At 47.4% G+C, this 27,906-nt stretch overlaps 2 protein-coding genes across 2 annotated transcripts in view; both read left to right on the plus strand.

Annotated features, from left to right (window-relative positions):
- The first annotated feature begins 1,695 nt into the window (after positions 1 to 1,695).
- On the plus strand, positions 1,696 to 14,642 carry NCS1 (neuronal calcium sensor 1). The gene is made up of 8 exons (XM_087707630.1): positions 1,696 to 1,702; positions 8,941 to 8,965; positions 9,477 to 9,615; positions 10,692 to 10,770; positions 11,115 to 11,203; positions 12,202 to 12,279; positions 12,449 to 12,568; positions 14,300 to 14,642. Exons 1-7 carry the CDS (start codon positions 1,696 to 1,698, stop codon positions 12,545 to 12,547), a joined length of 516 nt encoding a protein of 171 aa, XP_087563756.1. The 3' UTR covers positions 12,548 to 12,568; positions 14,300 to 14,642.
- Positions 14,643 to 17,770: 3,128 nt separating this feature from the next.
- ASS1 (argininosuccinate synthase 1) overlaps positions 17,771 to 27,906 on the plus strand; it is a 41,901-nt gene continuing 31,765 nt past the window's right edge. Inside the window, exons 1-6 of the mRNA XM_087704934.1 lie at positions 17,771 to 18,120; positions 19,827 to 19,940; positions 21,390 to 21,458; positions 22,029 to 22,217; positions 24,737 to 24,793; positions 27,364 to 27,438. Of these exons, the coding sequence (XP_087561060.1) occupies positions 19,833 to 19,940; positions 21,390 to 21,458; positions 22,029 to 22,217; positions 24,737 to 24,793; positions 27,364 to 27,438 (498 nt within the window). The 5' untranslated portion in view covers positions 17,771 to 18,120; positions 19,827 to 19,832. The remainder of the gene's footprint in view (positions 18,121 to 19,826; positions 19,941 to 21,389; positions 21,459 to 22,028; positions 22,218 to 24,736; positions 24,794 to 27,363; positions 27,439 to 27,906) is intronic.

Below are 27,906 nucleotides of genomic sequence, written 5' to 3' on the forward strand. Positions count from 1 at the left end.
TTTTCTTGCCTTCGGTTTCCAAAGAGTTACAAATGAAATGCGAGCTCCATTTGGCAAACATTTTGACGTTGGATAATATTTTAAATTGTACGTCTTGTTCCTTTGGTTCCCCTGCGATGGCCGGTTCGAAGGAGAAAGCTAGAATGAGGAAGCCACGAAAGGGAGGCAGGCAGGGAGGCCTTAATGCCTTCTGCCCTGCGAAATGGCTGGAAACCACTTCTGGACTTTCTGCTTGAGGTGGGTGGGAAAAAAAACCCTGAAACTTTAGTTTTGAGGTTTTGCTGGCTAGTTTGTTGCTATGGAAATGGCTGGGATGCAGATTGATTACAGCCCCTGGCCATCAATCAGATTGGTTTTCTGTCCGGAAATCAACCACATAATTTGAAACTGGTCAAGCTACAATCTGATTTATTTATTTAAACAAATGAAAGGCTTTGCTTGAAGCAAATTTGCAGAATCATTTACATACATATAGTCCTCAACTTGCAGATTTTTGTTTAGTGGCCAACTGAAGCAACAAACACCACTGGAAAAAGTGACTTATGACTGGATTTCACACTTGTGACCGTTGCAACATCCCCAGGTTGTGCAATCAGAATTCAGATGCTTGGCAACGGATTTGTACTTATGACGGTCGCAGGGTCCCGGGCACGGCTGGGCTGCCGCCGGTTCGGTGCACACGTGTTTTGCGTGCGCTTCATGAGTGTGCGCAATTGAGAGTAAATTCTTCTGCGCATGTGCAGAACATGAAGAAAGGATTGAACCAGGGAACCAGGGAACCGGTTCGGGGGTGGGGGGGTGTCCAGCCTGCCATTCCTACCAGTTCGGCCAGCAGGTGCCAATTTCCACCCCCTGCTCCCCTGAAGCGGTGCGAATTGGTTGCAACCCACCTCCTGCTCCCCCTTTGGCGACGTTCTGACGATGGGGGAAGGCTAATCCACTGAGCGACGGTGTTGCTCTCTTAACGACCGCAGCAATAACAATTGTCGCAGGAAAGGTTGCAAAATGGGGCAAGACGCGCTTAAGAACTGTCTTGCTTAGCAACAGAAATTTTGGAGTCCATTGTGGCCGTAAGTCAAGGACTAGTTGTATTGCTTTCGGTCACTGCGGGAGTTTTTGTCAACATTTTCTGGATTTGAGGTTGCTGAGTTGAGTTGTTGGAAACCCACCCCAAAAATGCATGGGACAGCTTCCTCCTCACTTCCTGATTGACCTGGGAGTTTTGTGGCTCCGGCCAGGATGAGCCAGGAGGCGGCTAACGTTTTTCCAGGAAAAAGTTGGCACCTGCATTTCTTTTATTTTGCATACGGCTACCGTCATGATGGATATTGATTCCGAATACGATTACCTCTGGAGACAGCTCAGAGTGGGGGCATCATAAAATCCGTCTTCAGGAGAAAGAAAAAACAGCGATAAAAACGGTCATAAAACCAAGCCTCATAAAACAGAACTCATAAAAAGTCTACAGTTACAGTAGCACAATTACACAACAGGAGCTCAGTTTTACAAGGTGCATTTCTTACTAGATCAAAGGGGGGAGGGGCACTGGAAATTTGGAAATTTTGAACGGAGTGATTTCTTTCCATGTCTTGGCTTCTTGGGAGTGGAACATTTTTTTAAAAAAATTACTAATGTTTGGAATATATATCGTCTTGTTGTATTTGTAAGGCTTTAAGCCCAAAACGCAGCCTGAAGATGGCGAGTGAGACCTCGCAGAAACGTTGCCAAGACAATCTAAATCTTACATGGCAAAAGACCCGAATACAACAAGACCTGGAGTCTGGGGAAGGCTCCGGTGAGGGCTCTGTGTCGGAGACGGAGGGAGGACCAGGGCTATCCAACAGTTATCAGCTGCCTTCGGAGTCAGACATCAGTGAGGCAGAGGAACAGCTGGAGCCTGTTCCCAGTGTGCGCATGTGCAGAGTGGCCAGACGAAGGGAAGAGCTAAGGAACAGGGGTGGACTTGGGAGGAAGGCCATAGGGGGACGGTGGATGGCCCCTCCCAGAGGTAACAAAAGAGGAGCGAAAGGGGAGTGGAGTTTGCAGGAGACAATTAGTTTGCTTCATTGGTTCCTGACTCTCTGACGCTCCTTGCCAGGTTCTGCAGATCTCAGCCTGGCAGCTCTCCAAGACAGAGAAGGTCTGTGACTGTAAATCCTCCCGGAAAAGACTTTGCTGGAGGTGAATGAGCAGAATTCATAGTCAATGAATAAAAGGGGTTTTTGTCAGGACAAGGAGTTGGCTTCACACTCTTGGGAAGCCTCCGTCAGAACCCCTTGCCCAATACCATTCTGTCCAGTCTCTTCCTAAAAGCCTTCAGTGATGGAGCAACCATAAAACAAGGTATTCCACTGATTAATTGTTCTCACTGTGAGGAAATTTCTCCTTAGTTCTAAGTTGCTTCTCCCCTTGAATAGTTTCCATCCATTGCTTCTTGTTCTACCCTCAGGTGCCTTGGAGAATAGTTTGACTCCCAAATCTTCTTTGTGGCAACCCCTGAGATATTGGAAGACTGCTATCACTTCACCCCTAGTCCTTCTTTTCATTCAACTAGACATATGTTTATGTCTCAGTCTCCAGTCTCCAAATCATCCTGGTTGCTCTTCTCTGCACTCTTTCTAGAGTCTCCACATCTTTTTTTAAATTGTGGTGACCAAAACTGAATGCCGTATTCCAAGTGTGGCCTTACCAAGGCCTTACAAAGCGGTACTAACCCTTCAGGTGATCTTGATTCTATCCCTCTGTTAACGCAGCCTGGGACTGCATCGGCTTAACACGCTGATTGGCAAGCACCTGGTTTTTTGTCACATGACTGTGGGGGATGCTGCAAATGGTCGTAAATGCGAGGATCAATCCTAAGTCACTTTTTTTTAACGCCGCCCTGATTTAAAAACAAAGTGGACTCAAAACGGTTCTGAGTCGAGGGCTAATTAATGAAGATGGCTAGCGAGGTTAGATTGGGCTTTTTTTCGCCCTGCACGGATTCTCGGCTCGAAACCCTGGTGTGAGTCCTTCTCTTCTTTCCAACAATTGCTTTACTCTTCCCCCACCATGGAAAATAAAAAGGAGAAAGTGGGGGAATGAACCCTCTGCGTTCTGCCCCCAGAAAATCTGTTCGGTTTTGGTGTCTCAACCTGGCTACGTGCCATGATGAACTCGCGTGGGCTGTTTCCCTTCAAACCGTCAAGGGAAAAAAATAATCAAAGCTTTGTAAATACGATTTGTTGGCGAAAAAGGGCCCAGCGGGGAAGGTGAGAAAAACGGGCTGCCGTTCAGTTCCTAGAAACTTCTCCCAGGGACCATCTGCTGAGATGGGGGCAGGCAAATGATGGGGAGTCCTCGACTTACGACCACCGTTCAGCCCAAGGTGGTGGTTAAGCGAGCTTTGCTCCACTTTACAAGCTTTCCCCCTTCACCGATTTGTTAAGCAAACCGCTGAGGCTGTTAAGTGAATCGTGCGGTCGTTAAGTGAGCCGATTGATGTTGCTTCGTCGCAAGCTGGCTGGTGATCACATGACTGCAGGACAATGCAACAGGCATAAGTACATGCCAGTGGCCAAGCTCATGAATGCTGACTGCGTGAACACGGGGATGCGGCAAGGGTCATAAATGTGGACATTGTCGTAAGTCACTAGTCCAGTGCCGTCGTAGCTTTGAGCGTTCACTAAATGAATGGTTGTAAGTAGAGATCTCCCTGCACTTTGGGACAAATCAATGCTGGGAGCCTTGCAGAAATGGAAGGAAACACTGACCATTTCATCAACACTTCAAAATAAGTATTGGCTGGTTTCTCCCACTTGGCGGCAAAAGGCAACATTTGCCTCCTAATTTTCATTTAAACAACAATAAAAGGTACCCCCAGAATTGATATAAAGGGTGAAAAGAAATCCCCCTCCCCATCAGAGCCTCAGTCTAGCCCAGGGCTCCAGGGAACAATTGACATATCAGGAAAAAGAGAGAGGGTTTTTTTTTGCAACCACTCCAAGTTTATTTCCTGATTGTGTTCTGCAATATATAAGCCATAAATTATAGCTTTGATTCAATCTCCTTGCTATTTTTATAACATCCAGGACAATGCTCCATTTGCCAAAGCAGCTGCATAATTCAGAGGTTCAGAATACGGAGATTATGCCAAAAGGAGGGTGGGACTGGGAACCCGCAGCCTTGACTAGACGCCCTTTGTGTTGGCAGGGCGATGTCTCCACTTTTTAGTCTAGATTTGCCATCCTTTCCTCCCCAGGAGAAAGTGTCCTTGGATTCCTTGGCTGCAGTCCCATCTGCGGTGGTCTTGGGACCCAGGATAATACAATCTGTCACTCCCTCCATTTCTCCTCCATCTAATTGCCAGGAATTTGAGAGGGCCCGGATGCCATGATCTTGGTTTTCTTAACGTTGAGTTCAAGCCAACTTTTGCCCTCTCCTCCTTCACCTTCCTCAAGAGGCTCTTTAGTTTCCCTTCCCTTCCCAACCTTCCCTTGCTGTGCTAATAACACTTTGGTAGCTGTGGATTGACAAGGCATCATGTCTGGGTGTGTCCACACAACAGTCTTACCCGATTGTGTTAACTGGCTCATTCACACAGCAATACTTGGATAGTGGTTGTAGTCTGGCGTCTCGTGGGAATCCAGTGTTTTGGGTTAGCCCATCTTTCCATAGCTAGGTGAAGCGTCTTCTGCAAAGGGGTCGTCCCTTAGCTACAGCTAGACTTTAAAGTTGGCCTAGCTCATTTTACATGACTTGAGTAAGTCTCATCATCTCCTCTCCTTGGCCGGTCCGACTTGGAGATGAGTTTCTCGTGCATCAAATTCAGTTTGGGTGGAGAACAATATTGATAATGAAACTTTCTGGCATACAGAGAAGTCCAAGATTTAAACGATGGTGAGGTAGAGCTGGGAAAGAGGTTATTTTTTGAACATCTGGAGAACTTTTCATCGGAAGCGGGTGGATACCATATATCAGTGTTCCTCAACCTTGGCGACTTTAAGTCCTGTGGACTTCAACTCCCAGAATTCCCCCAGCCAGCTCTGCTGGCTGGGGGATTCTGGGAGTTGAAGTCCACAGGACTTAAAGTCGCCAAGGTTGAGGAACACTGCCATATATCACTTATAGAAGGGAACTTCCCGGGTCCTTTTCCCACCAGAGATCGGAAAGTTGTTGACCCTTTAAATCGAAGGATGGGATTTGTTGGGTGGAAAAACCCATGACTGTAGATCTACGGCTTTCAGTATCTGTCAACTCTTGGTCCACCTATTTGGGACTCCTAAGGTTTCTTCACTATTCTGGAAGTTCAGCTCCCCCATCCCAATGTTGTGACCCGCCAGCAGCCAGTGGAGCTGGCAGCAGAGTCAGGCAGTGAAGAGGTTGGGGAGGAACCTGGGCCAGTCCTGGAGGGGGCCAGGACCGCATGCCAGTTATCAGCTGCCTTCAGAGTCTGACAGCAGTGAGGCAGAAGAACAGCTGGAGCCTGTTCCCAGTGTACACATGCGCAGAGTGGCCAGACGAAGGGAAGAGCTAAAGAATAAGGGTCAACTTGGGAGTAAGGCCACAGGTGGACAGTGAAGGGTCCCTCCCAGGGGAAATAAAAGAGGAGCGAAAGGAGAGTGGAGTTTGCAGGAGACAATTAGTGCCCATAGTTGGTTCCTGACTCTCCCAGATCTCGGCCTGGCAGCTCTCCAAGCCAGAGAAGGTCTGTGACTGTAAATCCTCCCTTGAAAGACTTTGCTGGAGGCGAATGAGCAGAATTCACAATCGATTAAGAAAAGGGGTTTTTGTCGGGACCAGGAGTTGGCTTCAGACGCTCAGGAAGTCAGAACACCCGATCAGAGATGGTCCATTTTGTTATGTCTTCTGTTGATTTGGACTGATTCTCTTCCATCAATTCCGTTCTCTAAAAACCTCCATTAAATATTTAATTAACTTGGAAGACACCTTAATTGCAATTAGCTATTCGCCCAGAGAGCCCTTTTGCAAGACAATTGGCAATTCTAAAGGATGGGTTGGGGTGAGAAGCTGCAGATTTGGGAACCAAATATTTACAGATGGTGAAGGAAATTGCTTTTTTTTTTCCCCTGAAAGAGCTGGAAACCTACCATCTAAGTTTCGTATCCCTGACTCATACACATTTTTTTGCGAGCCAAAAACCTTGTCAGCTAAGCACAGTAGCACAGCTCATTCTCCCTTTGCTCAGCAAGTTATATACATTGAATACCATTGAATACATATATAGAATAGAGTAGAATAGAATAGAATTAAGAATGAAAGAGAGTAGGAATAGATTAGAATACAATAGAATAACAGAGTTGGAAGGGACCTTGGAGGTCTTCTAGTCCAACCCCCTGCCTAGGCAGGAAACCCTACACCACTTCAGACAAATGGCTATCCAACATCTTCTTAAAAACTCCCAGTGTTGGATCACCTACAACCTCTGGAGGCAAGTTGTTCCACTGATTAATTGTTCTTGATGTCAGGGAATTCCTCCTCAGTTCTAGGTTGCTTCTCTCCTTGATTAGTTTCCACCCATTGCTTCTTGTTTTATCCTCAGGTGTCTTGGAGAATAGTTTGACTCCCTCTTCTTTGGGGGCAGCCCCTGAGATATTAGAAGACTGCTGTTATGTCTCCCCTGGTCCTTCTTTTCATTAGATTAGACCTACCCACTTCCTGCAACCTTTATTGTGTTATGTCACACCTCTTTCTCCTTGGCTGCTCTCAAAGAACCTCTAGCATGTATTTGATTGTTGTGAATCATTTACATAGCTGAGAATTGAGTGGTATATACATTTTAAAAAGTATTATGGCTGGTTGTACAGTTGGACAGATATTCACACTGGATTAGGTCATTCTGTCTTTCCATTGAGTCCTTCCCAAGGAGAGGCAGATGTTGTGGTTTGATGGTATTGTTGAGGGAGAGAAATAAAAGAGAGAGAGAGGAGGAGGAGGAAAGAGAGACAGAAAGGGAAGGGAGGAAGTGTGAGAAAGAAAGAGAGAGAGAAATAAGAGAGAGAGAGTGAGAGAAAAGGGAAAGAGGGAAAGGGAAAGAGAAGAGAGAGAAATAAAAGAGAGAGAGAAAGAAGGGGGAGAGAGAAGAGAATAGAGAGAAAGAGGAGAGAGAGAGAAAGAAGGGACAAAGTGTGAGAAAGAAAGAGAATAGAGAGAGAAATAAAAGAGAGAGAGAAAGAAGGGGAAGAGAGACAGAAGAGAATAGAGAGAAAGAGGAGAGAGAGAGAAAGAAGGGACGAAGTGTGAGAAAGAAAGAGAATAGAGAGAGAAATAAAAGAGAGGGAGAAAGAAGGGGAAGAGAGACAGAAAGGTAAAGAGTGAAAGAGAATAGAGAGAGAAAGAGGAGAGAGAAAGAAGGGAGTGTGAAATGGAAGTGTGAGAGAGAAAGAGAAGAGAAGAGAGAGCAGAAAATTGATATTTAGTGTGTCACATTTTTTGGGGGAAATTCAAAACAAGCATGCAAATTTGGCATCTTGCAAAAGCCATGCATGGATAATTAGCTGTTCCTTTCCCAGCGTGGCAGCGGAATCTTGGCCTGGCAGCCGTTTGCCGGGTGTATTTTGGGTTTGCTGCCTCAGCTGCGGGAACGAGCCAGATTTTTTCCCCAAGCACAAAGTCCCCTTTTGAGAAACTTATTTAAAGTTTCAAAACTAACTTATTTCACTGAAGCGAAACAGTGAGGACGGAGCTTCACTAAGTTCACAAGGGGTGCAGCCCAAGCTATGCCATCCTATATCTTTTTCAATCCAGATAGTCCTCGACTTACGACGGTTTGTTTAGTGGCTGCTCAAAGTCACGAGGCTACTGGAAAAAAAGGGAATTATGTGCTTATGACCTATACCAGTGTTTCTCAACCTTGTCAACTTGAAGATGTCTGGACTTCAACTCCCAGAATTCCCCAGCCAGCGAATGCTGGCTGGGGAATTCTGGGAGTTGAAGTCCGGACATCTTCAAGTTGACAAGGTTGAGAAACACTGACCTATACGATCAAAACTTGGGCGCTTGTGTTTACGATGGTTTGCAGGGGGCCCCTTCGCGGCCTTCTCAGCTGGCTTCTGACAAGCAAAAGTCGGGGTGGGAGCCATATTCGCTTTACGACCATGTGATTCATTTAACAACGGAAGCTATTTGCTTAACTGCAGCCCCCCCCCCCCAAAAGCTTGTAAAATGGAATACAACTCATTTAACAACCATGGGGCTTAGCAATGACAATTCTGCTCAGTTATGGTCGTAAAGTTGAGGACTGTTTGCAGCCCTCCCCAATCCATAACTCTCTTCCCAAAATACTAAGTTTGTGTTCGTTCGGTCGTTGGATTCGTCTCAGGAGTGTGAAGATCTGTCCGTGAATCTCAGAGACTCTGTGCCAAGCCTTTCCTTCCACAGCACCTCATTTACGAAATATTTACATGGCAGCTTTCCAAGATAGATAAGGTCTGTGGTCATAAATACTCCTTTGAAAGGCTGTTTGCCAGGCCTTGGCTGAATGAGAGGAATCCACATTTGTTTAATAAAAGGGGTTTTGTCGGGACCAGGAGTCGAATGCCTGGTGCATTTTGGGGAAGCTTGGCTCAGAACAACCGGTTCCTTTTTCCCATGTTCCAAGTCATGAATTCATGTTGACTTACAGTATTTTACGCTAATTAAAATTCCCCTGACTTGTACAGCTAGAATCCCAATTTATCTCCTTTGTGCTCAGAAATATTTAATATCCCTTCTTTAGCTTTAGGAATTGATAGCACCAAAGATGGAAAGATTTTTCTCTTCGCAAAGGCAATCTTTGCTAATTGACCGAGGGAATAAGTGTTCCAGTGGAGAGCAATTAGGTCTCTGCCCAAAAAAATGTGAATAAAATAAGAGTTAAAGCTTTTGAAACCTTAATTGAAGTGCTTGAATGTATGAAATCGTCCATAAATACTTCTTTCTCTCTCTCTCTCTCTTTTTCAGTCACAGAGAAAGAAGTCCAGCAATGGTGAGTTTTCAGTGTTATTTCAGATCCTAAGAATGATTGAGGGACACGGTGGCTCAGTGGCTAAGATGCTGAGCTTGTCGATCAGAAAGGTCTGCAGTTCGGTGGTTCGAATCCCTCGTGCCGCATAACGGAGTGAGCTCCCGTGACTCGTCCCAGCTTCTGCCAACCTAGCAGTTTGAAAGCACGTAAATAAATGCAAGTAGAGAAATAGGAACCACCTTTGGTGGGAAGGGAACAGCGTTCCATGTGCCTTCGGCGTTGAGTCATGCCAGCCACATGGCCACCGAGACGTCTTCGGACAGCGCTGGCTCTTTGGCCTTTGAAATGGAGATGAGCACCATCCCCTAGAGTCAGGAACAGCTAGCACATACGTGTGAGGGGAACCTTTACCTTACCTTAATGTAAGAGAGAGAGAGAAAGGAGGCAACTGGTGTTATCTATGCCTCCCATGTTCCATCAGATTCTTCTTCCCCCCCAAATCAAGTGTATCCATTTATCTTCCTGGTTGCAGGTATAAAGGCTTTATTAAGGACTGCCCAAGTGGACAGTTGGACGCGGCCGGATTTCAGAAAATCTACAAGCAGTTTTTCCCCTTTGGCGACCCAACCAAGTTTGCAACGTTTGTTTTTAATGTCTTTGATGAAAACAAAGTGAGTTTGCTTTCCTTCCTCCCTCCCTCCCTCCCTCCCTCCTCTCTTCCTTCCTTCCTTCTTCCTTCCTTTCTTCCTTTCTTCCCATAGCATATCTTCCTTCCTTCCTTCCTTCCTTCCTTCTTCCTTCCTTCCTTCCTTCCTTCCCATAGCATATCTTCCTTCCTTCCTTCCTTCCTTCCTTCCTTCCTTCCTTCCTTCCTTCCTTTCTTCCCATAGCATATCTTCCTTCCTTCCTTCCTTCCTTCCTTCCTTCCTTTCTTCCTTCCTTCCTTCCTTTCTTCCCATAGCATATCTTCCTTCCTTCCTTCCTTCCTTCCTTCCTTCCTTCCTTCCTTCCCATAGCATATCTTCCTTCCTTCCTTCCTTCCTTCCTTCCTTCCTTCCTTCCTTCCTTTCTTCCCATAGCATATCTTCCTTCCTTCCTTCCTTCCTTCCTTCCTTCCTTCCTTCCTTCCTTCCTTCCTTCCTTCCTTCCTTCCTTCCTTCCTTCCTTCCTTCCTTCCTTCCTTGCCAGAGCATATTATCTCCCTCGCTCCCTTCCTTCTTCCCTTCCTTCCTTCCCTCCTTCCATGCAAATGAATCTTAATTTATCTCTGGCCAAAATGCATTTGCCCCGAACAATATTTTCACAGAAATAGGACAGAGGAAACGGGGATATTAAATGAGGTAGGCATTAAGTGAGTCATGCCCGATTCTACAACTTTTTTTTTTTTTTTGCCACGGTCGGTGGGTGAGTCCCACGGTCGTTCAATGGATCCAGATTTGCCGGGAGCTGGCTGGGAAAGTCCCAGAGGGCCATCGGGTCACCTGAGGGGCTCCAACCCTTGTCCATAAATACAGGCCAGCTGCCAAGGCTCTGACTTATGACCACAGAACTGTGAGGACGCTGGGCTGGTTGTAACCGCAAGGACTCAGTTACTGTGCTGGTCCTAACTGCGAGATGTGTCTGCCGCCGTAACTCCCAACAGTCCCTAAGCGAATGGCCGTAAATAGAGGACCACCTGCAATTGCACTTTAAGGAGCTTTTTCCCAAGCGGGATCTCAACGTCGGCTCTTTCCTTTTCTCTTCCCAGGACGGGAGAATCGAGTTCTCCGAATTCATCCAGGCCCTTTCAGTCACCTCCCGAGGGACCCTGGATGAGAAACTGCGCTGTAAGCCATCCGATGGGGGGAGACTCTTCTTCCCCCCAGCCTCTTCCTTTGATTGTTGGCCTCCTGGTTTTGCCCGGAGTGATGTAGGATCTCCTGCTTGAGCAAGGGGTTGGACTAGAAGACCTCCAAGGTCCCTTCCAACTCTGATATTCTATATCAGGGGGGTCAAACTGGACTCCTTCGAGGGCCGGATCCGCACTGTAGTTCTGCTCCTCTGGGGGGGGCAGCCCTGTGCCTGGGTGGGAGATGGGACAGAAACTGTGGGAGAGATTTTGGCCCCAGGGCCTTTTCGGAGGAGCCTCGGTCCCTTTCCTTGCAAACTTGGTCCTTTCTCTTTCTTTCAGGGGCCTTCAAACTGTATGACCTGGACAACGACGGCTACATCACCAGAAATGAGATGCTGGACATTGTAGATGCTATTTACCAGATGGTGGTGAGTAGAGAAACCACGGGACGGGGAAAGAGGCCGTCCGGCCAGAAGGCTCCCGACAATGACGTCGACTTTCTGTAACGTCCTGAACCCCAAATTAGCTCCTTCAACCATGGGACATACCAAGGGCACCCCGATCTGGTTGGCCTTGGGGAGCTGCTCTAATCCAGCGGTCACCAACTGGGGGTCCGGGAGAAAATTTTGTTGGTCTGCAGAAAAATTATCTGCCTTTTTTATATTGCACTAATTCCGGGGTCCTCTAACTACGACCCCTGGGACGGATACGTGCAATGGGCGATTGTGTTGCTGCAGAGAGTCTCCCCCTTTGGGGTCTTTTTGTGGGGGTCTGGAGGGGGGCAGAAATTCCCACTTGAAGTCTGTTTTAGCCTCCTGGTGGGGGTCTTTGGGCGAAGGCTGGAGGGAAGAGCCGCTGGTGGCGAAGAGCCGGAGGGCCTCGTTCCAGTGGGACGGCATCATGGCCTGGAACTGGCTGACCATCCCAGCCCACTGAGCCTCCAGGCACCTGGCCTTGAACTCCCGCAGGTCTTCCCTCTGTTTGGAAAGCCCATGCTCCTAGTCCTCAGTGAGGTGCTTCTGCTGAGCCTCCTCCTCGGCCAGATCCAATTTGAACCGAGCTGTTTTGCCAACTCTTTCTCCTGGGGGCTGCTTAGCTCCAGCAACTGCTTCCTCTTGGGGCCCCTAAGGAGCCCGGGTGGGCAGGCGAGGAGGGGCTGGGAGGGGCAAGTAGAGGTTGTCGAGGTGCCCCTTGACGTGAGTGACATTGAGTTGGCCACACCCACCCAGACACATGACCACCTAGCCACGCCCACCCAGCCGGTCATTAGGAAGATCGTATCAGTGGTGCACGGGATCTAAAATTGCGCCTGTCGTGGTCCCTGCGGTCCGAACGGCTGGGGAGGCCTGGACTCGTAGGTGCCTTGGTGGGCTTCACGGAGTCCCCCCGAGTCCATGGGATCCCCGTCTTCCTTCCCTCCGACCAGGGAAACACGGTGGAGCTGCCGGAAGAGGAGAACACGCCAGAGAAGCGGGTGGACAGGATCTTTGCCATGATGGACAAAGTGAGTCTCTTCCTCCCACTCGCCCGGCTGCCCCCAACAGCCTCCACTCGCTCCCCTGACCTGACCCCTGAGCTGCTTCATTAAATCCGGCAGCCAGAAGCGGGATGGGCCAGATGATCTCCCGGGGGCCCTCTCCGACTCTTACGCCCGGTTCTCCTTTGCCTTCCAGAATGCGGATGGGAAGCTGACGCTGCAGGAGTTCCAGGAGGGCTCCAAGGCCGACCCTTCCATCGTCCAGGCGCTCTCTCTCTACGACGGGCTGGTATAGTCCCACCCTCTGCCGGCTTTGGTGAGCAGCCAAGTCTCCGTCCTGGGGGACAACGCAGGCCTCGGGGCTCCGGCCTCTGGACGGCTGTGCCGGGTCCCAAACTCTGCATTTGAAGGAGAACAAGGACAGCGGTGTGTCTGGCGTGGTCTGAGTTCTGCTGCTGGACCAGGGGGTTGGACTAGAAGACCTCCGAGGTCCCTTCCAGCTCGGTCGTCCTCCTGTTCTGCCGTCCCCCTCAAAAAAATCCCCGTGAGACTTAGAAGAATAGTTTTTTTTAATTATTATTATTTGGCTCAGCTTGACTTCCATCTGGTTTGTGTGGATGCTCAGGGCAACCACAGCCTCTTCCCCATCACAAGAATATTGCCTTTCACTAACAAACAATAAAACGGCATCAAAATCTGAATCCACCCAAAATCTTAACCACCATAAAAATAGTTCCTTCAACCTTGTGGGCCGAGCCCAAAATATCCTGGATTTTGCAATAGGAGGCGTTGCAGTAGAAGAAGATGAGACCAAGAGGAGGGAAAAACCCTTCAAAACCCACGTTTATTAAAACCATAAAGGGGAATAAATCATTGTTTATGCCTGGCAAGGATCGATTCAGCATTTCCTTCCAAATGTGATTCTAACTTAGATTGCATCATTCATTTATTCATTCATTTTACATTTCCTTCCTTAGCTCCCTCCCTGTCTTTCTCCACTCCACTTTCATTCCTTCTCCTTCCCATCTTTCCTTCCTCCCTCCCTCCACCTTTCTCTTTTCTCCTTCCCTTTTCTTTTCCCCTCCCTCTTTCCTTCCTTCTTTCTCTCTCCCCTTCCTTCCTTCCTTCCTTCCTTCCTTCCGGCCTTCCCTGCCTGCCTTCTCCTCCCTCCCTCTCTCTCTTTCTCCACTCCACTTTCATTCCTTCTCCTTCCCATCTTTCCTTCCTCCCTCCCTCCACCTTTCTCTTTTCTCCTTCCCTTTCCTTTTCCCCTCCCTCTTTCCTTCCTTCCTTCCTTGCTTCCTTCCTTCCTTCCTTCCGGCCTTCCCTCTCTCTCTTTCTCCATTCCACTTTTATTCCTTCTCCTTCCCTTTTCCATGCTCCCTCCTTCCACCTTCCCTTCTTTCTCTTTTCTCCTTCCCTTTCCCTTTTTCCTTCCTTCATTTTCTCATTCCTTCCTTCCTTCTGGCCTCCCTGCCTGCCTGCCCTCCCTCCCTCCCTCCACCTTTCTCTTTTCTCCTTCCCTTTCCTTTTCCCCTCCCCCTTTCCTTCCTTCTCTCTCCCCTTCCTTCCTTCCTTCCCTGCCTACCTTCTCCTCTCTCCCTCTCTCTCTTTCTCCATTCCACTTTCATTCCTTCTCCTTCCCTTTTCCATCCTCCCCCCTTCCACCTTCCCTTCTTTCTCTTTTCCCCTTTCCCTTTTTCCTTCCTTCCTTTTCTCGTTCCTTCCTTCCTTCTGGCCTCCCTGCCTGCCTTCCCTCCCTCCCTCCCTAATTCTCCTTCCTTCCTTCTATCCCTCCCTCCCTCCCTCATTCATTCATTCATTCAATTTTTATGGCTGCTGTCTCAAAGGAGTTAAGTGAAAGATTAAAATGGTACAACACACTTCTAAAAAAGACTCGAAAGGCAGGACATGAATTCTATAAACCTACAAAATTGTAACGTCCATCAAATCAAATCAAATCAAATCAAATCAAGGAGCTTCGGCTTTTTCATCTTCTTTCCTTTCCTTTCTCCTTTCCTTTCCCCTTTTGCTTCCTCCTTTCCAGGCACACCGGGAAGCCCTTCTTCCAGTGACATCAAGCTGCCTCCTCCGAGGAGACCTTCCTCCGACGTTACTCTTCCGTTCCTCGCGAGCAAGGGGGCGCCTTCCAAGCCCAACCTCAGCCTGAGAATCCCTTTTTCTGCTTGGAATCGCCCCCCATCGGCTGCTTTGATTATCATTTCTGTTTCAGTTCTTTTGAGAAAAGGAGAGACAGACAAAGGAAGGGCCGAGCCAGAGGACCCTTCACGGGGACGGAGACGTTTCCCCCCTTTGCGTTTTGTCTGGGATGGACCTGAGATTCCGTATTTCTTCCCTGGGGGGGGGGATGGAAGAGGCTGGAGATTAAATCAGAGTGGAAAGCCAGGGGGGGCAGGGAGTTCAGGGGGGGGGGCGAGGGCTTAAGCAAAACAAACCAACTAACACAAAAAAATGAATCCAAACCCCTTTGAAAACTCATTTTCTCCATATCTTCCTCTGGGTTTGCTGCAATTTGCATCGCTCTCTCGGGGTGGGGGGGCAGGGGGGGGGCTGCCAGGTCTGCATGTACAAAGCCCCTTTTTGTGTTCCGAGCGATGCACGAAAGACGCCTCCTCCCGTCTCCTTTGGACATGATTTGCCTTTGTGTGTATGTGTGTGTGTGTGTGTAACAAATGGCGGGTGTTTCTCTTTGCGACCGCTGCCTCTTTATTTGACGCTTTTGTAACGGGGCTCTTTGGCCGAAGGATCAAATGCTGACAATGGGGTGGGGTCTTTCCCCCCCCCCACTTCCACGGGAGAAATTTTAAGGCCCGAATCTGTTAATCACGCACACAAGGTAGCTGAAGGGGGTTAAATTCCGCCCCTCCCCTTTTTCTCCAAGGTCTCTCTGTCTTTTTTGTTGTTATTGTTCTTGTTGTTGTTGTTTTGTCCATCACAATTGTCCTGTGATGCTTCACTTGGGAGGGTGGGAGGGAGGGAGGGATGGGAGGTCACACATCCTCGCCTTGCTTTTCAAAAGCTTCAACGCTCGGAAACTCCGATTCCACCAACTTCCATGCCTGCATATTAAAAAAAACAAAAGGAAAAAGGAACATTATTTCTTCATTCTTTTCCTTTTTTTTGAACCCATGGGAAACTGCAGAAGAGAACTTGGACCCTTTCCATAGTCACATAGGCCTTCCTGGTGGTTTATTTTATTATTTTGATTTTTTTGAAAAAATGGGCTACCTTTAGGGTCCCAATGAAAAATTAACACCCTGATTGATTCTAGCTTAGTTTGCATCATTCATTCATTTTATATTTCCCTCCTTCCCTCCCATTGTCTTTCCTTCCCTCCCTCCCTCATTTATTCATTCATTTTATATTTCCTTCCCTCCCTCCCTTTCTCCGTTCCATTTTCATTCCTTCTCCTTCCCCTTTCCTCCCTCCCTCCCGCCACCCTCCCTCCCCTACTTTCGCTTTTCTCCTTCCCTTTCCACCTCCCTCTTTCCTTCTTTCCTCCTCTCTCCCCTTCCATCCTCCCTCCCTCCCTCCCTTTCTTTTTCCATCCCACTTTCATTCCTTCCATCTTTCCTTCCTCCTGAACAAATAACACCCTGATTATTAAACCAAGTTCTTGATTTACGATTCGGACTGGAACATCCCGTTGTTACACATGGTGTAGATCAGTGTTTTTCAACCACTGTGCCGCGGCACACTAGTGTGCCGTGACATAGTGTAAGGTGTGCCGTGGGAGAATTACTTTATATATAGTCAATATAGGCACAGAGTTAATTTTTTTTAACATTTTCTAATGGTGGTGTGCCTCGTGAGTTTTTTCATGAAAAAAGTGTGCCTTTGCACAAAAAAGGTTGAAAAACACTGGTGTAGATGTTAAGGTGTCTGTCTGGGGGGGGGGAGGTTCCTAAAAATGAAAGTGAAAGTAAAAAAAACACCAACAAAAGCTTCAATCCATATCTCCAAATGGCTAACAAGAATGAAAAGCCCTGTTGGAGTATATAGCAAATATATCAAGCACATGCTGCCCCCTCGTGGCTCAGCTGGGTACTGCATCCCTCTGAGTAAAATAGGGAAAGTTTATAATAATTTAGGAAATGATGCCACCTGTTGGCTGACATGTAATTGCCGGGTCCATTGGTAAAATAGGTCAAGGTAGGGCATCTCTAGGGCAGCGTTTCTCAACTTGGCAACTTCCAACTCCCAGAATTCCCCAGAGATCAGATTTCAAGACGGGGTAAACTTCAATTCCCAAAATTCCTCAACCAACACACTTTAAGGCATGTGGACTTCAACTCCCCAAATCCCCCACTCGGGCATGTCTTAAGATGTGTGGACTTCAATCTCCCCCCCAGAATTCCCCAGCTAGGAATTCTGGAAGTTGAAGTCCATACATCTTAAAGTGGCCAAGATTGAGAAACACTGCTCTGGGATGTACCAGAGGCTGCCCTCCAGTGGCTGATGTGGGTACTAACAGGTTAAAAGCGGAGAACTGGAAAATGTATTGAGCCACACTGCCACCCCACCCCCGCCCCGGGTGTGTCACTTGGATATTTGACCCCTCGGCAACCAGCTTGCATTGACCATGATTGATCTTGGGGTCCCCTGAATCTCAATCTGCCACTTCGCAGCCAGCTTCCGACAAGCCAAATCCATGAGGGAAGCCGCGTGATTTGCTCAACAACCGAACTAAACGTTGTTGTAAAATTGGGTGCAGTTTCACCATGATGACAGGCTTAGTGGCGGCATCCTTTCGCAAAGGATGAAATCCTGCTCTCCGTTGGGGTGGTAAGTCAAGGACTACGGGGCACAGAGCCGACCCTTGGGATGGACGCGTTTCAAAACGGAGAAGACGAAAAGATGGAAGAAGACAGAATAACAACTTTGCAACTTTTGCAACTTTAATAGAGTTGGAAGGGACCCTGGAGGTCTTCTAGTCCAACCTTATACCATTCCAGGCAAATGGTTGTCCAACCTCTTCTTAATAACTTCCAGTGTTGGAGCACCCATAACTTCTGGAGGCAACTTCTGTTCCACTGATAAATTGTTCTCACTGTCAGGAAATTTCTCCTCCGTTCCAGGTTGCGTCTCTCCTTGATTAGTTTCCACCCATTCATCCGAGCCCTCATCATCCGAGCCTTCCCCAGACTTCAGGACTGGCCCATCTTCCTCCCCAACCTCCTCACTGTCCGAATCTGCTGCCAGCTCCCCTGGGGGGGGGGGCAGAACAAGAGTAAACAAATGGCTCAGTTCTGGCTAAAACCTTTTCTGGAAGCATCAGATATTCCAGTTGGGAACCTACTTAAGACCTGACGGTGCAGAAATTCCAGCAGGAAAACTTGGAATATGGACCGAGGTCGGACGGGTCTGGAAAAAAAGAGGCTGTCCGAGTGCTGAGACCCTTGTACCTCCAGGCAGGTGACCCGTCTGTTGCAATGACACCTTATCGCTTCCTGACGGGTCACGAGTCGTAAATCTGTCAAAAGGCCAGCCAAACTCTTCTCTCCACCTGGCTGCTGCGCCTGATGGTGCAAGAGTTAAAACAATAACTAGGGCAGGGGTTTTTCAACCCCCCTCCCCCTCCCCTTGGCAGTGGTTCAACTGGCTTAATTTGGCCCCAAAACTATTGGCGAGGTTTGAATAACTGAAAACCAGCCCGGGTGATGACTCTAGAAGACCAGAGGAAGGGGTGCTTGGTGAGGTTGGACTGTGCCTTTCCTGGCTCCTCCTCCTTCAATAATTGGGGAGGGGTATATATTCCGGGATGGCTCGAAGCACCGAGATTTGGTGGGGAGAACCCCTGGGGTGAATCTGCAGCTGAATTTTTGTTTTTTTGTGCAGGCGACAACGGTAAGTGACATTGCAAGAAAGTGGGGGAAAACCTTTTAACAAAGTTTTGAAGATTTACAAAACCTTCTAAAGAAGTTTGGAAGAGTTAAAGAGGATTCGGGAGATAGAAGGAATGTCTGATTTAGCAGGTCGAGGATGAAAAAGGAGTGGATGAGGAGAAGGAAGCCGCACTACAAATAGAGTGTAAAATATAAATACATGCACGATGGATGAAAAGAGGGTCCGGAACTGACTTTATATCTTTTATGAGATAAGATAGATTAGAAAAAGAAGAGTATTTTGATGTAACTTTAGAAAGAGGGAGATTAAAATATAATTGTGAAGAATATCAGAATCCATTTCTTTGTACGTTTGTTCCTCTTTTTCAATTTTTCTTCCTTGTTCTTCTTTATTTTTCTTTCTTTCTTTTTCTTTGCTCTTCCTCACTTTGCAGTAGTTTTCCCTCTTTGAGTTTCAATTTGTATCTCCCCCCCCCCACCTCTTCCTCTTATTTTGTTTCCCACCGGCTTATTCCTTTTCCTTCTCTTCTCTTTCTCCTTTCCTGCACTTGTTGAATAAATATAAATAATACAAATAATTTTGGGGTGATTTGAAAGAGATGTAAAATGGCAGAACAAAAGGAAAAGCCGAAAATTCTCTGTGCCCTGAGTTTTAAACAGGAGATACGCAGCCAGCATCATGCCCGGAATAAATAAATAAATTGCTCTTTTGTATAAAGGAACTGAAAGGACGAACTGGGGTTGTTTAAAGGAGCCAGTGGACAAAACTTTATTTTGGACGATGCCAATGGTGCCCCAGCTCTGCCAGCTCTGCTCTGTGCCAAGGTGGACCTCCTATTATTGAAAAAACTTCTATGGGAAAAATAAGACAACTTCTTTTCCCACCCTGAATTGGGTCGGCTGTATATAATATAATCCATCTCTTCAATCGATTCTATCAAATCCGTTTAAGCCCCTGAAGGCAGGACAGAAGCAACGGATGGGAACTTCTCCAGCGACCTAGAACTAAGGAGAAATGTCCTGAGAGTTAGAACCATCCCTCCAGATGTTATGGGTGCTCCACCACTGGAGGTTTTCCACAATAGACTGGACAACCATTTGTGTGGAATGGCATAGGGTGTCCTGCTTGAGCAGAAGGTTGGACTAGAAGACCTCCAAGGTCCCTTCCAACTCTTGTTATTCTGTTAAGGGTGACATGATAGCAGCCTTCCAACATTTGAGGAGCTGTCCGAGAGAAGAGAGGGTCAACCTCTTCTCCAAAGCACCTGAGGGCAGGACAAGAAGCAACGGAGGGAAATTAACCAAGGAGAGAAGCAACCTAGAACTAAGGAGGGATTTCCTGACAGGGAGAAGAATTAATCCGTGGAACTGCTTTGTCTCCATCACTGGAGGCTTTTAAAGAAGAGACTGGACAGCTGTCCGGAATGGTATGGGGTCTCCTGCTTGAGCAGGGGGTTGTACTAGAAGACCTCCAAGGTCCCTTCTAACATTCTGGTTGTTAAGTGAATCATGAGGTCGTTAAGCAAATTCAGTTCTGTCAGCTCTTTTTTTTTAGCCTAGGAAAAAAGCATTTGGGTTTGGGAGACTTTTGAAGGTCCCCAGAGTCTGCTTGTTAATCTCATTGGGGGCATTTTCTTGAATTGTCCTTCGGGTGGGATATAAGCTCAGTCGAGGATGATGATGATGATGATGATGGCTATATTACAGGCTCCCATGTCTCAGCCCAGAGGCCTTGTGGTTCTGGCCTACAGTGGTGGCTTGGATACCTCCTGCATCCTGGTTTGGCTGAGAGAACAAGGTTATGACGTCATCGCTTACCTGGTGAGACAACTTTTCAAGGACTCTTAAGTTTTTCAAACTTGGCAACTTTAAGACGGGTGGACTTCAACTCCCAGAATTCTCCAGCATGCTGGATGGGGCCTTCTGGGAGTTGAAGTCCACCCGTCTTAAAAGTTGCCAAGTGTAAGAATGAGGGCAGTGGCTTGACTTTTGAAAGTTTTCAGGTAGAAATTCAACTGGTGTAATTCAACTCGTCTCCTGAGTGGGTAAGAGGAGGACCATCCGCCACAAACCGGAAGCCGGGATCCCAACTTCAGCCTTCCCTTTCAGGGGTCAAGCGGGATCGGCTGGCCCCTCACTCGCCAACAGCAGGGCTGGGAAGGATGGGATTTGACTTCCAACCCAGCTGCTGAAGTCGTCCTGAATTAAATATGAATTTCATTTTAAAGGCTTGGGACCTTTTAAATGAACACCCGAATCCAGGATCTGAGAATACATATCGGGAATTAGAAAATGTGGGAAGCCACAAAGTTCCAAAAGAATTCCAACAATGAAGAATCATTAAAAAAAATCCCCTTATTTACCAAGACAAAGTCCAGGCCGCCTTATGATGAGTCCTTAGTCAAGAGAGAACCTGAGCCCTTTGGACTTCTGGCCCTTCTTCTTTCTTATTTGGGCTTCTTTTTATTGGCCCCGAAGGACAAACTCCCTCCCACTTCCTCCCCTGCAGCTGGAGGCCCTCAGACGGTCTCCCTCAGCCAGGGAAGGGCTCCAGAGGAGGCCAGGAGGGTTGGCGTCTTAAAAAAGAGTGGGGCTAGATGGCCTCTGGGTGCCCTTCCAGGGAAGACAGTATTTTCCCCTTAGGACCTGCAGAGAACGCTGGAGGGAGGAGGCTTATAGGAAGAGCCGGGCATCCCTCCCTCCCATCTCCCTTTTCTCCTCCCTCCCTCCCTTCCTTCCATCTCTATTCCCAACTTCTTCCTTCCTTCCTCCCTCTCTCCCATCTCCATCTTCGTCCTTCCTTCCTTTCCTCCCTCTTTTTACTTCCTTCCTTCCTTCCTTCCTTCCTTCCTTCCTCCTTTCTTCCTTCTTTCCTTCATCCCTCTCTCCCATCTACAGTTCATTTTTCCTCCCTCCCTCTCTTCTCTCATTCCCATCTTCTTCCTTTCTTCCTTTCCTCCCTCTTTTTACTTCCTTCCTTCCTCCTTTCTTCCTCTTGCTATTCCTCTCTCCCCCCCTTCCCTTCCTCCTCTTCGCTCTTCTCCTTCCCTTAATTTTTGCCCCTTGGAGATGGGAAATGGGTCTGCCCTTCCAGGATTTAGCAGACCCCTTTTCCAGAGTATGCTGAGATACCCCCAGATTAGGGATAACGAGACCCCTTTATACAATTAAGGACTTGATGCCTTTGTTCCCTTAAAAACATTTTTAAAAAAAGCAGATTTCCTTAATCTAGAAGGTATTTTCTATTCCCCCCCCTTAAATATTTTCCAGGCCAACATTGGACAAGATGAAGATTTTGAGAAGGCGAGAACAAAAGCTCTTTCTTTGGGTGCCAAGAAAGTGAGTGATTAGTTTTGCCTGCTACGTTTAGACTTGGTTTGCTGAAAGAATAATGGTAATAATAATAATAATATATATATAGGGACGTGTTGGCTCAGTGGCTAAGATGCTGAGCTTGTCAATCAGAAAGGTCAGCAGTTTGGCAGTTCAAATCCCTATTACTGCGTCACGGAGTGAGCTCCCATTACTTGTCCCAGCTTGTCAAAAGCAGGTAAAAAATGCAAGTAGGAAAATAGGCACCACCTTTGGTGGGAAGGGAAGAGCGTTCCGTGCGCCTTCGGCATTGAGTCATTCCAGCCACATGACCCCAGAGACGTCTTTGGACAGTGCTGGCTCTTCAGCTTTGAAAGGGAGATGAGCACCATCGCCCCCTAGAGTCAGGAATAACTAGCACATACGTGCGAGGGGAACCTTTACCTTGACGCATACAAGGACACCAATCCTCCTTCCAGAAGTTGTGGGGTGCTTCATCAGGGGAGGCTGGAGAAGCATTTGACTGGAATGGGAGAGGGTTGGACTAGACGGCCTCCAAGGTCCCTTCCAGCCCTATTATTACAATCTGCCTTTCAGGTTTACATTGAAGACCTCCGCAGGGAGTTTGTAGAGGAGTTTATTTGGCCAGCTGTCCAAGCCGGGGCTCTCTACGAAGACCGGTATCTCCTGGGCACCTCTTTGGCCCGGCCGTGCATCGCCCAGAAGCAGATGGAAATCGCCTTGAGGGAGGAGGCCCAGTTCGTTTCTCACGGAGCTACAGGCAAGGTGGGCATGAGCCATAGTGATGCCCCTGGGCGCTCTCTGGGCTCGCTTGTTTTCTCCCAGACGTTTCATGACCCAACTAGGTAACATCATCAGTGCTAGAAGGGAGGGGGATGTAAGGAGGAGAAAGGGAAGAAGGAGAAGGAGTGTGAGATCTACGTAGCACTGATGATGGTTGGCCAGCTGGGTAATGAAATGTCTGCAAGAAAGCCACCAACCTCAGAGGAGCACCGAGGGCTCCTCGTTTCAACCCTGAGCTACAAAATATTCCCCTTCGTTGGTGATCTTTTCAATTGCTCCCCTGCTAATCTTCTCCGTGGACTTTACTTCAATTCGTGACAAAACCATGCCGGGATCCGTCCCGAGGGCAGAAGGTCTGTCTTATGTTTCTAGGAAGCATGAAAAGACATATTTGGGTTTCTGGCTTGAGCAAACTCAGCCGAGGTCTTGGGAAGTGATCTTACGGGGGTTTTGTCCCTCTGAGTAATTCTGAATAATTCAAAGAAAAATAAGACCTCGTGTATCTGGATAGCGCTTGTTAAAAATTACCCAAACTCAGTTTAGCTGGACAGAGTTTTCCTGGAGTAGCTGACAAGCTTAAGTGCACGGGCAAAAATTGGGCTTAGTTGCTTTGAATGTCACAAATTCCTATTTAGCAACAAATGTTTAAGTTCTCAATGGAGCGACGGGCAGAAGTGGTGATTCTATATTTTTTTTTCTTTTCCTATTTTCTTTTCCTAGTATTATTTTTCCTGGAATTGTTTTTAATCTGATTCTAAAATTCTAATTAAAAACAAATCTGGCCGTTGCGATCGTTATTCCTGCTGTTGGAATAACAGTAAATTTACGCAGGATTGTAGTGTTTTTAAAAAGTGTATGGCCCACATTCGTCCACAAGAGGGCAGCAAAGACTTACTTTTAATCAAGATTCATTTTGCTCTGCTCCATCTTTCCAAATTTTGCTTCTTTAGCCAGAAGGGACAGGAGAAAGATGGCAGAATCAGGTTTTCTAAAAAGAAAAGAGCTGATTTTGCTCCTGTACAGTTGCAATGTGAGGATTTGGGAACTCTGGGGGGAGTTTGGTAAAAGATTCTCTTTGTTTATTTATTTTTACCCCAACGTCCTGAATTGATAGCAAGAGATTGAGAGTTCTAATCCCACTTTAGGCATGAAATTCTCTCTCTCTCTCTCTCTCTCTCTCCCTCCCTCCCTCCCACCCTCCCTCCCCCTCTCCCTCTCCCTCTCTCTCAAATCAACCCATCTCACAGGTGGTTTTTATAGAGAGAGAAATTATCAAGTGATTCTGGTCAGCATCAGTTTAATTCATGTTAAGTGTTAAGACACAGTCTAGTCAAGCCAAAAACATTGACTCTAGCTGAGGTCAGTTCTAGCTGAATTCAACTCAGCTCAGTTCAAAGTTTCTCAATGTTTCCTAGAAGCAAAAGGCAAATTGCAGCACATTTAAGGCCACACGGAGTTGGATCCTAAAACCCCACTTTCGCCTTTGAAGAAACGTTCTCGCCTCTTGGTTTCCCAGGACCGAACTCTTCCGAAAGCTGCAAGCCCTTTGAAACATTTTCCCGTCCAAGGAAGCTTTTGGCTTGCAGGCAAATGGCTTGAGAGGCAGCCACCCCCCCCTCCCCGTAATCTGAGACCCCAAAGCTTCCTGGTCCCTGATCCGCACTGCCGATTTCTGAAATGCTCTGGGCACCATCTGTGTGAGGCTCCGTGACTGAGAAGCAGATGGCAGAGGGAAGTTGGGTTGCATAGATGTTGACTCCAGAACCTTCTGTCGGCCGCCTCTTGGAGGTTCCCCCAAGCCACAATCATCTCGCTTGCTCCCTCAGCAGATCTCAGGGAAGAGAGGAGGGTCTCTTAAACCGCGTCTAGTTCTGATCACCACCTTACACAAACGTTGTTGAGACCTTTGGCTGTGATGGCGAACCTATGGTACCCCTGCCAGAGGTGGCATGTGGAGCCCTCTCTGTGGGCTACACATTGTCGCCAGACAACGAAGTGAAGTAATTGTCTCCTGCAAACTCCACTCCCCTTTCGCTCCTCTTTTAATTCCTCTGGGAGGGGCCATTCACCGTCCACCTGTGGCCTTACTCCCAAGTCGACCCCTGATATTTACCTCTTCCCTTCATCTGGCCACTCTGTGCATGCGCACACTGGGAACAGGCTCCAGCTGTTCTTCTGCCCCACTGAAGTCTGACTCTGAAGGCAGCTGATAACTGGCATAGGGCCCTGGCCCCCTCTCTATCTCCCACACAGAGCCCTCCTCAGAGCCTTCCCCAGACTCCAGGACTGGCCCATCTTCCTCCCCAACCTCCTCACTGTCCGAACCTCTGCTGCCAGCTCCACTGGCCCCTGGCGTGGGCCACAACACAACCAAGTGATTCCAGCAGGGGAAATAAAAATAACTGACAGGTTTCCAACGAAAGCAATCATGAACCATTTCCGTTTGGCAAAAGCGATGTGAAATTTTGCTGAATATCCTTTTACCATCTTCTCCCTTTTAGGGCAATGATCAGATTCGGTTTGAGCTCACCTACTACGCGCTCTCTCCTCACATCAAGGTAAGGTTCGTTTTTTGTGCTACCCGACATGCCATGTTTCATTCAGTCCCCTTCGGTCACACCAAACTTCCCCCCCTCCCACTGGCAGCTTTGAGGCGGCTGCAACCAGCCCCAGGGCTTATTTATTTATTTTATTTATTTAGTTTGCCAAACATGGGCAAGACAGCAGGTATAAGTATAGACATGGACATGAACAAAGGAAATGAGTACGAATCAATGGAGACAGCAGGACAGGGACAGAAGGCACGCTGGTGCGCTTATGCACCCCCCCCCCTTTACGGACCTCCTAGGAATGGGGTGAGGTCCACGGGAGACAGTTTGAGATTGAAGCTTTGGGGGGTTTGAGGATGTAACAACGGAGTCAGGTAGAGCATTCCAGGCGTTGACCACTCTGTGGCTGAAGTCGTATTTTCTGCAATCAAGTTTACCTTGAGTTTGTATCGATTGTTTGCCCCTGTGTGTTACTGTGGTTGAAGCTGAAGTAGTTGTTGACAGGTAGGACGTTGTAGTGGATAACTTTATGTACTAAGCTCAGGTCAGACCGAAGGCGACGTAGTTCTAAGTTGTCTTAAGCCCAAAATTTCGAGACTGGTGGCGTAAGGGATTCTGTTGTGAGCAGAGGAGTGGAGGACTCTTCTCGTGAAATCCCTCTGGGCCCCTTCTATTGTATTAATGTCCGATATGCAGTGCGGATTCCAGACAGACGAGCTGTATTCGAGGATTGGTCTGGCAAAGGTTTTATGTGCCCTACTTAACAATTCAATGTTACCAGAGAAGAAGCTTCACAAAATTTGGTTAACGATTCTTAATGCCTTTTTGGTGATGCTGTTGCTCTGGCACTGAGGTCATTAGAGATGAGTACTCGTAGGTTACGCACCACGTACCCCCACTCGGATTTAAAAGTTTATTCCTCCTTTTCTGGAATTGGTGTTTGGATGAAGTAGGGAGCATTTCAAAGCGAGAAGCCACCGCAGGCCTTTAAATCCCCACTTTAATCTCTCTGAAGGAAACAAAGGTGATTCTAAACCTTTTGCAAAGTTTTTTTCCATCCTGCTCAGGGCAAAATCCAGTGGAAACTGAACCCTTTAATTGACCTAGAGAGGGTCAATTAAAACCTCAGAGTGACTTAAGTAAAAGTTAGAATGTCTTTTGATCGTTCGTTAGCTAGCAGTTGCTATTTTTGAAATTATTCTTTTAAAAAAAATGGATTCAGATCGAATTATTTTTAATTCCTTGGATGGAACCGGACGAGGTTTTATCCTCCATTTGAGATTTTTGCTTCGGTCCCACTCCAATCACTGCAGCTTAGGAAGACGATGTAGAACGAGGCGGAACATGCAAAGAAATATAATATAAATGTGAATTAATTAAGCTACGTGTTCCTAAAACTCTCGCGCCTGTAACCTTTAACCTGTCGAAACAGTGCAGCGCAGGGCAAAACTTTCCAAGCTAAGGGACTTCAGATGGTGTAGCTTACAGAATGCGCCCGAAAATCTGGGACCAGAGGAATCGACATTTTGCAAATTGTATAAAACATTTTACGACATCCAAAGAAATGGGGAGCATTTTATGACCACATGCAAAAGGTCATACAAGCATTTCCTGTGTTTGACTCTGCTGGACACTTTAACCAGATCCATCTCTGAACATCTTGGAATAGAATGATAGAGTTGGGAGGGACCTTGGAGGTCTTCTAGTCTGACCCCCCCTGCTCGAGCAGGAGACCCTATGCCGTTCTGGACAAAGGGCTACCCTGTCTCTAAATTTTCATATTTGGAAGCGTTTTTCCACTGCATAAGACGCTCTGCCGTTGTTGAAGGGTTTTGAGGAACCTGGTAAGGAAATCTCTCTCTCAATCTGTTACCCTTCAGCTCATCCGCTCCCCTTTATGGATTCACAATGATACTATAATTAATACATCCGAATAAAACCAAGTCACTACAATCTATACTTTCCATCCTCCCTCCCTCCTTCCATCCTTCCTTCCTTCTTTTGCCTGACTTCAACTCTCAATCCTTTCTTCCTTCTTTCTTCCCTCCCTCCCTCCTTCCTTCCTTCTTTCCTTCCTCCCTTCTTTCTTTCTTTCTTCCCTCCCTCCCTCCTTCCTTTTTGCCTGATTTCAACTTTCAATCCTTCCTTCCTTCTTTCCTCCCTCCCTCCCTCCCTCCTTCCTTCCTTTTTTCCTTCCTTCTTTCTTCCCTCCCTCCTTCCTTCCTTCTTTGCCTGACTTCATCTTTCAATCCTTCCTTTCTTCTTTCCTTCTTTCTTCCCTTCCTCTTTCCTTCCTTCTTTGCCTGACTTCATCTTTCAACCCTCCCTTCCTTCATCTTTGAATCTCCTTCCTTCCTTCTCTCATCTTTTTCCTCCCTCCCTTCTTTCCTTCCTCTTTTTCCAATCTCTTTCCTCCATCCCTTCTTCAATTAATCCCTCCCTCCTTCCTCAATGTCCCAAACCAGCCGTGACCCTTAAAGAGCAGAGCTGGCGGTTCCTTCCTTCCTGGCCTGAAGCTTTTCCCGCTGCACCAAACTGGTTTTCGCTCACAACCGACTTTATTTCCATGGTATCTGCAGATCCTGGCGCCATGGAGGATCCCCGAATTCTACACCCGCTTCCGAGGACGGAGCGACCTCATGGCGTATGCGAAGGTACCCGAATTTTAACCCTTTCTCTCCCCCCCCTCCAGTCAATGCTTTCTGGTTCCACCCTTTCTTCCTAGAGGCACAGGCTGGTAGCCATCCCAGCCTTCGCCCTTCACATCCTCCCTATTTCCTAGAATCCTTCGTTCCATTTGATGGTTGGCTTTCTAAGTAGTCCTTGCCTTACGTCTGGCCATTTAGCGACCGTTCAGAGTTACAATACACACTCCTTTCCGTCCCTCTCATATTCTTCCTTCCAATCTTCCTTCCTTCTCTCCCTCATATTCTTCCTTTCTTCCCTCCTTTCCTTATTTTTCTTTCCCTCTCCTTCCTTCCTTCCTTCCTTCCTTCCTTCCTTCCTTCCTTCCTTCCTTCCTTCCTTCCTTCGTCCTTCCTTCCTTCCTCCCCCTTCCTTTCATCCTCCTCCCCTTCTTTTCCTTCCTTCCTTTCATCCTCCTCCTCTTCTTTTCCTTCCTT

This window comes from Thamnophis sirtalis, unplaced genomic scaffold, assembly GCF_051295495.1.
Source record: "Thamnophis sirtalis isolate CommonGarterSnake01/CBP01778 unplaced genomic scaffold, rThaSir2_p1.2 scaffold_2, whole genome shotgun sequence".
NCBI lineage: Eukaryota > Metazoa > Chordata > Lepidosauria > Squamata > Natricidae > Thamnophis > Thamnophis sirtalis.

What these genes read in the sequence shown, in the direction of transcription:
- NCS1 (XM_087707630.1), top strand. An exon ending in GAGAAAGAAGTCCAGCAATG is followed by an intron (nt 8,966 to 9,476) that starts GTGAGTTTTCAG and finishes TCCTGGTTGCAG; the next exon opens with GTATAAAGGCTTTATTAAGG. An exon ending in CCTGGATGAGAAACTGCGCT is followed by an intron (nt 10,771 to 11,114) that starts GTAAGCCATCCG and finishes TCTTTCTTTCAG; the next exon opens with GGGCCTTCAAACTGTATGAC.